The 11,754-nt window shown below is 43.3% G+C and overlaps 1 protein-coding gene across 1 annotated transcript; it reads left to right on the top strand.

The window, feature by feature from the left end:
- The first annotated feature begins 5 nt into the window (after positions 1-5).
- On the top strand, positions 6-8,854 carry ca4a (carbonic anhydrase IV a). Its single transcript, XM_058087121.1, has 9 exons — positions 6-377; positions 1,371-1,628; positions 4,011-4,055; positions 4,123-4,287; positions 4,370-4,515; positions 5,834-5,926; positions 6,018-6,084; positions 6,160-6,323; positions 7,495-8,854. The coding sequence occupies exons 2-9, from the start codon at positions 1,514-1,516 to the stop codon at positions 7,672-7,674; spliced, it is 975 nt and encodes a 324-aa protein (XP_057943104.1). The 5' UTR covers positions 6-377; positions 1,371-1,513; the 3' UTR covers positions 7,675-8,854.
- The last annotated feature ends 2,900 nt before the right edge of the window (positions 8,855-11,754 follow it).

Below are 11,754 nucleotides of genomic sequence, written 5' to 3'. Positions count from 1 at the left end.
AAATTCCGCCATCGTCCGCTGATGTGGCGGCAGCAGCCTCGGTAGGGAAGTCCAGACTTTCCAGTTCCGTCAGGAGGACACCACGGCTTTCCCAGTTCCGCTGTAGGACATGATCCCTACAGTGTCCTAGGTCTGCCCATGGGACCTCTGATTATGTTCATCCAACTAAATTGAATATTTTTCTCGTTGGAGGATAGAAAACCTGTATGACTTCCTGAATATGTTTTTTAATATTATTGGCACTCTGTAAACACAAAGGAGCACGCCCACAATCCTACTCGGCCTGGACTTCCACCTATCACCTGTGGTGGTCCCCAAGGGTCAGGCCCCAGGCCCCATACACGCTACCCCTAGACCACATCACCTTCAGCACCCAGGTCAGCATCTCCTCTGCTTATCTAGTCCTTCATAGTCACACCTTCCTTACCCCGTCCTCGCCACATGTCTGAGGCCTAAGGTCACATTAGTCCCCCCTTTTCATATATTTTTTTTCTTTTTAAATTTATTCTTGTCAATTTAGTTCTTAAAATCTCTGATTATTTTAATGCTGTGTACAAGGCATTGACGAAGACAGCTATGAAAAGGGGGACTCATGTGACCTTTGGCCTTGGGATAGGCAGCTTTTTTTCCCATAAATGTATAACTTTTTCTTGTAAATTTACGTCGTTATTTACTTTTACGACTTTATTCTATTTTTTTTTCAATGTGGCCCTAATACAGAAAACGATTTGCAAAGTCTATAAACCAGCAAAAAATAAACCATTGTGAATGATTTGGAGTGTAAGCAGACATATTTATCTGTCGCTGACTAAGTGTAGTTCTGCATGTGTCCATCAGATGGAGACATTCCCCGGGTGGCATGAGAAGAAGCCGCTGCAATACAATATACTTGTGTAACAAGGGCATGCCGTCCACTGTCGCCAAATCACAATGTCGTTGCACAATTGTTTTCTCTGAGTACATCACCCCCCCCCGCCCCAACTCCCCACCTCCACCCATCAAGTGTAGAAAGTCATTTCCATGATTGAGCTCATCACCAAGTAGCATGTCTAAGCTTTCAAACGCCATCATGTTTTTTTCCCTGACTATTTAAATTCCTCCGGAAGGAGCAATCCTGCATTAATGTATAATTTCACTTTTGTTGAAACTTCTTCAGTGACTCGGATCCATCATTTTAGACGGAGTGATGAATAATAATGAAGGACCCGAGGATGCTATTTTTAACTTAGTTGGATATTCAATATGCAGTATAGACGTTCTCCTATTGATTATGAATTTGCCACTTTGTGACTGCCAGCACCTGTAAGGATGACAATAATGGCCGCATCGTTTGACTTTGACTTTCCCTTGCTCTCCCTCTCACTCACCAGCTGGGAGCCTCACTGGAAAAAAAAAGGGGGGCCCCCTCAGTGAAGATCCATCCGCTGAGAGCCTTTATTTTAGGGGGGAGGGGCCTATCTCTTTCTTTCCTGTGTGGCATGCTGATGGATAAGTATAAGACCCCCCTGCAAGAATGCCACCACATTGGGAAAAACCAAGTCTGCGTTGCCTTCCCTCCGCCGACATGCAGCACCTCGTCGTGGCCGTCCTCCTGGCGTCCTCCTGGACCTTCTGCACCGGAGCCGGAGGTGAGTGAGCCTCCATCCATCCATTCATCATATTTATGAATCATCATTTGATAAAAATGATGCGCCCTCTCTTTCTATTATTTATGATCAGCCAAACCTGACTGGTCAGACCATTATAATCAATAATGGAATTAAATTATGATTAATAATGATTATTAATGCTCCATTTCTGCCAATCGACACTTAAAACTTGATCTCCCACCTCCAAGAAATATCAAAATACCCAACCATCAAATTGCCGAAGGGGGCTCATCCTGGGGGGGCGGCTGTTCATGCGCGTATCCACCTGTGCCGTCCATCACTTGTCCGCCTGCGTGTTTCCGACACGCACGTCCGCGTCCTGCCTTCACGGGAGGGGAAGACGGGACTCGCATGGAGCTGATTCATGGACAGGAGGAGGAGGAGGTGCTGAGGATGATTCTCATTCGCTCTCCTCTCTCCCTCCTTCTCCTTTGCGTCTTTTCTCCACAATTAACCTCCTTGTGACGGTGGCCTACATGAAAAAAGATTAATTCATATTTTTTCTTGCACTATTTTTGCAGGAAAAATACCGTTTTTAATATCCATACTTCCAAAGCAATCTCACCACGTCCTATATAATATTGTTCATTTAATAGCAATTGTACTGTAATAATGAATGCAAGTCGATATTGTGGTAATATGACGCATATTTTACGCCCTATATAACTTTCATAGAGAATTCATTCATCTTTTTTCACAAATAATCTGATCATCTAAAAGATACAAAATTATTTTGATACAAAATTAAATATTTATTTCCTATTCAGCGTTTGTTTTCTTAATTAAACAATATACAGTATGCTTAGTAACAGTGCTGATGTGAGGGTATTTTTTTGACGTCCACAAATGGTCCCCAGGCCGGACTTTGGACACACCAGGGTGTTCTTGAAGTGACTGTTAAACAGCAATATTCCCCCCCCAGGGACCAATAAATCTAATCTAACCCGGAAAAGTCCCTTTTCGCCACTGAAAGAAAAAAAATCCCAATGAAAACTCCATAAAAAGTGGAATTTATGAAATTAAAAATTCGATACAAATGCGCGAGTGCCGAGTTTCACGTGACAAACACTATTTTCCGAATGTATCACTCCGCCGTCTCGTGATGTCACAAAATGAAGCTAGCAGTCGCCAAACTTGTTATTTTATTGACGTGTGTCGCCGTGGACGTCACATTTTGTATGACGCCATTCCCAAGAGACACTCCACCGTTGTTGGGGGGGGTAAAAGTGTCATTTGAAGCAGGCGGAAGCAACCTGAAGTGACACAGCTCGTCTCGGCTACGCGAGTAGACAGGTAGTGTTTCTTTCCTTTTCTCTGCCCGCCTTTTCACGTACACGGAAAATCAAAGCAAAATTAACAAAATATTCATAAAAGGACGTAAATTGTCTTTGTTATTCTTAAATTCTTCAATTTATCCTTTCCTCGCTCCGTCAGCTTGTATTGTTTCTTTGCTAGCTCTGATTGGTCAACACTTGTGCGGACGGCGATCTGATTGGCGGAGATCCGGCGCCCATTGAAGAGCCTTTATGAATATCATAGTAATGATTGACCTTTCAGATCATCGTTTAACACAATGCAGTATAAATAAAGTAAAAGTAAATAACAAATATCTCTTTACGAGTTCACATCATGTGAAGGTGTACTTTCCTTTTGGGAGCCATTAGATCCCAGAGATCCATTAGATCCCAGAGACAATAAAATCTGCAATGAAGCCACCCTGTCATCACCTTGTTGGTTGAATAAATAAGCCGCAGTCATTAAATGAGGAAGAGATCACAGCAGACGCGATATGAATCACAATGCTACAACGGGAGCGTTTCCCGCTCGGCGGGAGTTTATTTTCATCCTCCATTATTGTGCAGGAGCAGGAGGAAGAGGATGACATGGCAAAGACTTCCTCCGCATAAATGCCGGCTGGGAGAAAGCCTTCATACAATTCTAATCAGCCAGCACGAGACCCTCCTGCTATTTCTTTTCAATGGCAGAGGGTGTTTTTCATAAATATTTCATATCTGCGAGCTATAGCGGCAGATATTTGTCTCGGAGTACGGTTGTTGCAGCGTGCGCGCCGATTGTGAAATATTAATAAACTTCAACTTTGTGAGAATGTGCCGCCCCCGCTGCTGGAGTAAACGGTTCTATCTGTGTTTATTCTGATAGAAAGGGAAAATATTTGTGAATATGATGACAGTTCCTGTGTGTTAGGCGTTTGTATGGCCGGGAAGAATAGCCCAGTTAAATAAATAGAAGAACAATTGGCTGGTTGGACAAAATCCCCTCTTAAAATAGTGCTGCGGATGCCACAAATTCAATGAAAAATGAGCCGTTGGTGCAAATGATTCCATTGGCTTTCTCTTTCAGACTGGTGCTATCAGTCCCAGTTCACCTGCGACCATCAGTGCAACAGTAAGTTCAACTCAACAAATATTCTCTCATGGTCAACGCCGTCCTGACCAGCGTCTTTGCGTTGCAGCTCCGGACAAGTGGAACCACGCAAGCGCCGCCTGCGCTGGGAAGCGGCAGTCCCCCATCAACATTGTCACCAGGAAGACTTTGAAAGACGAGCGCTTGACTCCTTTTCAGTTCTCCAACTACCAGCAGATCTTTCGAGGCACCATCAAGAACAACGGCCACTCGGGTGAGCGTGTGCGGTGCGCCGTTTGCTCCGTATGGGTGACGGCTGCGCTGCTTAACTTTTTAAAAGCTCTTCTTCTCTCCAGTTCAGGTTGGAGTTCCTCACCTGAGCACCATCTCGGGCGGAGGTCTGACGACCGTCTACAAGGCTGTCCAGTTCCACCTGCACTGGGGAACCAATGGGGGGCCGGGCTCCGAACACACCATCGATGGGGAGCAGTTTCCCATGGAGGTGCGTTTACAGCTGTTTGCGTCTTTGGCCTTGTCGCATGTGGTTGGAACTCGGGGATGTCCCAACTTTTTCCTGTGGTGCGCGGCGCACCACGGCGCACCACGGCGCGCCCCCGTCCCTCCCACGGGCACAAGTGAGGGAGGAGAGAAGGCGTCAAAGGGAGGGGCAATTAATCACGATTAATTAATTTGCCAACCAAATCTTCAGTTAATCTAGTCAATCTCATAGTTAGTCTAATATTAGTCTAGATCAGGGGTCAGCAACCCGCGGCTCCAGAGCCGCATGTGGCTCTCCAGTCTCTTTGTTGCGGCTCCCTTTGCTATGCTTGAATATTTTTTAAGCACCCGAGTGGTGAAAATGCACATCTTCGTTATGAGTTTACAAAAATCCAACTTTGTGTGAGACCATGAATGCATCCTGACTGAGTTCTGACTGGTGACTGAATGAGCAGACAGGATGCTATCCAGTTCTCTCTGACAGGTTAACATGAAGGGAAATGAGTAATACTTTGAGTTATTTGAGTTATTAATTATTAATGAGTTATTTGACGATTCTAAAAAATAAATTAGAGCTCATTTAAAAACAAAAGTTTATCTCCAGTACTAGCAAGAGTAGTCCAACTCGTCTTTTTTTTTTATCTGAACTACTTTGACACCCCCAAATTCCCTCCAATGTTGTTTTAAACATACAACGTTTTGCGGCTCCAGGCTATTTTTCTTTAGTGGGCAAGTGGGTGAAATGGCTCTTTTCATAGTAAAGGTTGCCGACCCCTGGTCTAGATAGTTAATCTCATAGTCTAATATTAGTCTAGATAGTTAATCTCGTAATGATGATTCATTAATACGCGGCGCGGCGCAGCATGGCTCACCCACGCCCCCGTCCCTCCCACGGGCACAAGTGAGGGAGGAGAGAAGGCGTCAAAGGGAGGGGCAATTAATCACGATTAATTAATTTGTCAACCAAATCTTCAGTTAATCTAGATAGTTAATCTCATAGTTAGTCTAATATTAGTCTACATAGTTAATCTCATAATGATGATTCATTAATATGCAGAAAACAATAAGCAATAAAGTAATACATAAGAAACATCGTTGCTTAAGCCGCTTCCTGAATAAGCCCCGCCCCAGATTGAGTTGAGGTCACGCAGGGAATGCTCTCAGGCTTTTGTGAGCGTTATAGGTTTCTTCACTTCAACATTCCTTAGATTGTTGCCGCTATTGTCGCAAACGCCGCTTCCCCCCCCCAGCCCCCCCAGACTGATAGTGTTAAGATAGCTTTGTTGGCCCATGTGACCAAAGCAGGTCTTTTGGTCTTGCAGCTGCACATAGTCCACATGAAGCATCATTACACCGACCTGGTGACGGCGCTGGCAGATCCGGAAGGAGTTGCAGTCCTGGGCTTTTTCTATGTGGTAACCATTTCAGTCATGTGATCATGTGCTGTTTAAACACGCCCACTGTCAAGTGTCAAGCGTTGATCTATCTGCCGCTTCCGACTTTCAGGTGTCCAACAGTGCGAACCGAAGGTACGACCCCATCATCAGCGCTCTGCGAAGCATCAAAACCACAAGTAGGGGTTGACTTTTCTTCTGAATAATCTAAACCGTATCAGCACGGCGGAACATCTGATGTTGTCTCTTTTCAGACGGCAACACATCCTTGCCTCCTGCCTCTCTGGCCCAACTCATTCCACCTGAGCAGAACCTGACCACCTTCTACCGCTACAAGGGCTCGCTGACCACGCCGGGCTGCACCGAGGCTGTCGTCTGGACTTTGTTTGAGGACCCCATTCCTCTGAGCTCCGAACAGGTTGGGCTTTTGAGGCTTTGAACTTTGGTTGAAATATGCGGTGCAAGGAGAATGATGACTTAAAGAGACGCCACGGCTCGAGATTGTATTAGTTTTCAAGCACAAAACACAAAAGAACACAATATGATGCTGTGGAGAACATAGAAAGCAGCTGTTGTCCCCTTCCACAAAGTGAAAGTGAAGGTTACGTTTGTTGGTGTGATTAATCATGATTAATTCATTTGACGAGAATCATATATATATATACCAAAATATTTTAACCAAAAATATTCCAGATATAGTTGCAAATCGTGATTAATCATGATTAATTCATTTGACAAGAGAATCTTCACCAGTGCCTGTGAAAAAATATTCTGACTAAAAATATTCCAGATATAGTTGCAAATGTGTAAATGGTGATTAATCATGATTAATTCATTTGATAAGAGAATCTTCGTGCGTGCGTGCGTGCGTGCGTGCGTATGTATGTATGTATATATATATATATATATATATATATATATATATATATATATATATATATATGTGTGTGTGTATACACACACACACAAATATTCTGACTAAAATATTCCAGATATAGTTGCAAATGTGCAAATGGTGATTAATCATGATTAATTAATTTGACAAGAGAATCTTCACCTGTGTGTGTGTGTGTGTGTTTATATATATATATATATATACAAAAAATATTTTGACTAAAAATATTCCAGATATAGTTGCAAATGTGCATATGGCGATTAATCATAATTAATTTAACAAGAGAAGCTTCACTTTATGTGGAGCTGTTAATACAGGTAAAAAATGTTGACAAATACCAACTCAAACAAAACCCAAGGTTTGATTTTCTACACATCTAAAACCCACAAGGTATGCTGGGGAGCCCATTCACACGCTTCCCAACAGGAAGTTACCCAGCATGCCTTTTGCATGTGCAGTATATTAGTGTACCACATGTGTTGCGTCACATTGTTGTTTTTGGTTGCACCGTGAGGGGGTCATCTGGTTTGGTGAACCCTTGTTAGCGTGTCAAAATACACAGAAGTACACGGTACACAGTACAGGACAAACTAGGACTAGATTAAGTGTAATATTGTGTGAAAACCGAGACAACGTATGAAAACCAAGGCTAAAATTTTTCGACAAAAACAGAGATTTTATTTTTCCCCTTCAGCTTCGGGCATTCTCTGAGCTGAAGTTCCACGACGGGAAGTCCATGGTGGGGACTTTCAGGCCGGTGCAGCCCCTCAACGGCCGCCAGGTGTTCCGATCGGGCGGCGTGGTGGTCCCGTTCAGCGCCGCCCTCCTCATGGCCGCCCTGGCTACGGCCCTGGGACTGTCCCAGCCCAACTAGAAGGAGGCGCCGGTGCTGCACTGCGACACTCATGAAGTTCTTCATCGTTCCCAAGTTGAAACCCCTGCTTTGTACCACCACCACCACCACCGCATGGTTCCGACATGGTCGCCCACGTCGTAGTGCAGGCATGACTCACCGCCGGCCCCCCGCCTTCTCCCCTTAAGACACACATGACAAAGGTGCCCAAGCGACACCTTCGAGGTGCTCTAAGGGGCGGGGCTGCATGCATGCATGCGTAGCGAATCAGTAGGTGGTACATCAGGCTTCCGAGCACTCGGTGGCGACTGCAGTCAGACCCTGGCCTGCCCTGATATTTCACCGCATCATCATAAACGCCCCCCCCCCCCCCCTCCCCACACACACATGCGTCCTCTTGCACTTTGGAGCTCATCCCCCTTGAACAATGTCAATCAAATTTAGTCCCCGCTATTTAGTCACCACGAGTGGCTCCGGTCTCGTGACGAGGCACGTGACCCCCCCGGTTCCCTCTCCATGGCACATGAGAACAGTATGGAGCTATTAATAGCACAACTGAGTCACAAAAACAAGCTCCGTTACAAAGTCAGCGGTCAAAGAAGTCGTTCCAAAGTCCAGAAGCTCGCAGCCAACAGGTCAGCAGTCAGCAGTCAGCAGTCAGCCAATGAGAACGCGAGGAGCAAATGCACGGCGTGGATCTCCAATCCCACGCCATTATTTTCATGCATCGCCAACAACTGATAGCTGCATGGATCGGCACGTCTCGATGATGATGATGATGTTGGGTGAAGATGCGCGCTCCAAATTCACGCTACGTTCGACTGACGGATCACGGCGTCTGATGCGCTGAATGTTACTGACTTGTCTCCCATCATGCAACAGGGCCTCCCGGATACTTTCTTAGGAGATGGATGCAGTCTTCCAGCCATATTTGTTGTGATGACCAAGGAATCTGTATATTTTTCCATACTTCCATGATGCTTTAACGTATATTTCTATGCCGTTTGTGTATTTCTGCACTGAATGTGTATATTGATAAAAGACGCACATGTTCAAAGTATTTATGTACTACATACATATATATATATATATATGAAGTATCACGTTGTTGAACTGGAGTTGTACGCCAATGGCGGCTTGTAATTCTTAAACATGTCATAGAAAATATGAAGAATGTTCAAATTCAACAATAAACTACATATCTGCCTTCTTAACCAACAGCCTCCAACCTGACAAGTCACCTGACACTGCACATTGGTGCCATGATTGACAGCCCACAACCCAATAATAAGAATTCCTGAATGGAAAACATTAATATGCTAATGTGTTGGTTTATGCTGGGGTGCTCAAACTATTTATGTAAAATGGCTAAAAAAAACGCAGTATATTTTACTCCAGTGGTGGGCAAACTACGGCCCAGGGGCTGCATCCGGCCCACCAAGTGTTTGAATATGGCCCGCCTGTTCTTTCTAAAGTATTTCATTTCAACTTAACATACATCATGGCTTGAGCCAACCTTTTCTTGGTTTAAGTAGCTGTTTTATTAATATTGTTATGTGGTCTGTTGTTTACAAAGTGCTCCTGAAAAAAGGGACACAAGCACATAAAAAAAATTAAATTAATAATAATAAATTTAATTTATAACGCACTTTACATCAAATGAATGAACATCTAAAATAAAATGATCTAACGTAAAAAATAAAATATAATAAAGGCACAAATTGAATTTAATCCCAAACTAAAAGATCAAATAAGAAATAAAATAGTAAAATAAATATTAAAAACAAGAAACAAAGCAATAAAAATGTAAAAAATAAAACCAATTAAAATAAAAAGAAAGAACTAAAAGACACAGGACCATACCACTCACTCCGAGTTAAAAGCCAGAGAATAAAAGTGGGTTTTAAGACGAGACTTAAAGCTTTCGATGTTGGGGGGCCTTTTTTACTTTGGAGGGGAGAGACTTCCATAACTTGGGGCCAACCACATAGCTCGGTCCCCCCTGGTCTTAAGTCTCGTCTTGGGCACCACAAGTTGGAGCTGGCCCTCAGACCTCAGTGACCGCGCTGGAGAGTAAATTTGGATGAGGTCCGAGATGTATTTGGGGGCCAGCCCATTCAACGCCTTAAAAACAAACAATATAATCTTAAAATCAATACGGTAAAACTGCACATGAGGAATCAACGGAAACCCAAATCCTGAAGCTATTATTAAGTCCTGGTTTGAGATTCTTACTCTAAATTAAATTGGTGTGACAAGAGGCCAAACACGCGGCCCGCGGGCCAAATGTGGCCCGCAGGACACTGGTTTGAGGCCCCCGCCTTGATACGAAAGTTTAATGTTAGTGCGGCCCGCGCAAGTTTGATATGGATGCTGTATGGTATCATGTACCCAGAAAAAAATATTACGTTTGATTAATGTTCATGGTAAAGGTTAAATAACTGTTAATAGTTATCCTCCCTATCCGTGTGGAAGTGGTAAGTTTTTGGTTATTTAAGTTTAAAGGAAATAACTTGAAGGCTACCGTTTAGGTGGCTAGCTCTCTAGTTTGCGAGTTAGCATGTGTCTCAAGACCCTGCAGTTGCGCAATATGTTGTAAATAAAAAGAGTATAAATGTGACTATAGTCGTGTTTTGTCATGTCTACAGGGCTCTAATAATGCTTTGTTCATTTTAATATGAAAAAAATAATTTGTCTACCCACCAACTATATGTGGTTTCTTAAGTTTTTATTATTTGCCGTTTTATTATTATTATATTTATTTATTTATTACTGATTGATTGATTTTCTTTATTCTTGATTTGTTTATTTATTTTTCATCTTATTTTGTGTAGAAAAATAAAAAGTAAGATATTTGAGAACAGTGGAATGTTTTATCAGAGCTTTTGTTGTAGAAAATCGAAACCAAAGCAAAGTTTATTCATTTTTCTGTTTTTAATAAATGCGTTTTTTTTTGTTTTTTTTGGAAAACCTGATGCGGCCCAGCCTCGCCCAGACCCTAGCTCCAGTGGCCCCCAAGTAAATTGAGTCTGAGACCCCTGAGCTAGGGTGAGGAGCTTGGCCATCCATGAGGAGCTATGAGTGGAGCCACTGCTCCATCACATGGAGAGGAGCCAGTTGGGGTGGCTCGGGCATCTAGTCAGGAGGAGGCCCCGGGGTGGACCTAGGTCACGCTGGAGGGGTTACGTCTCACACTGAAACTGGAGGAGGTGGCCGAGGACCACAAAGTCTGGACTTCCATATTCCCCGACCCAAATAAGCGGAAGAAAACGGCCTGCGTTTTGACTCCATGCCACATATTGAAGAAACTGATGAAATGACTCAGTTTGTTTAGCTATGAACCAACCTTGAAGCTATTTGACGGGCTGCAGGAAGTGTTTGGCAGGGTCAAGTCCAGTGTGCTTCTGGTTCCAAAGAATAGCGTCTTCAGTCCCAGTCCTTGCGAGGACACGGGGTTGTTTCAGGTGATTTAAGAGCGTTGAGGGACACCGCATACCACGAGACGGATCTTAAACATCCTCCCCTTTGATTCCCAATCTTTCCTGATGCTCAAGTGGTGAGAAGTCAAAGCAACCATAACCGGGATGAACAGGATCCTCTTCTGCCTTTTCTCTTGCCTCCATCTTGAAGAGGCTGCAGTCTTCCTGAGTCTGCACATCACAATGCGCCTTTTGATTCCTTAATGGTGGCAAAAAACAATAGAAGGGAAGGGAAAGACAATTAATAACTTCAAATAGGATGGGATTTAGACTAAACAAAAGCATGCAGGTTGGTTGTGGAATAGAATTATTAGTGTGAGTCCTGTTAATTCCATCATGGAATTATGTTATGTGTGGGAACGCACCAAATGTGGTCATGAAGTTCCATAATGGTTTGCATTTGCGCTAATATTATTCTTTTATTAGAATCAGCAAGTGTCCAGCAGCAAGGCTGGAAATGATGGAACCCTGGAATTGGACCACCAGCAGGCCGCAGTGTCCATGGGCCAGATTTGCATTTGTCAGAGAATTTATTTATTTTTATTTTTATTTTTATTTTTATTTTTATTTTTATTTTTATTTTTATTTTTATTTTTATTTTTATTTTTATTTTTATTTTTAT

This window comes from Doryrhamphus excisus, chromosome 11 (genome assembly GCF_030265055.1).
Source record: "Doryrhamphus excisus isolate RoL2022-K1 chromosome 11, RoL_Dexc_1.0, whole genome shotgun sequence".
NCBI lineage: Eukaryota > Metazoa > Chordata > Actinopteri > Syngnathiformes > Syngnathidae > Doryrhamphus > Doryrhamphus excisus.
This window is presented reverse-complemented; position numbering and strand designations above follow the sequence as displayed.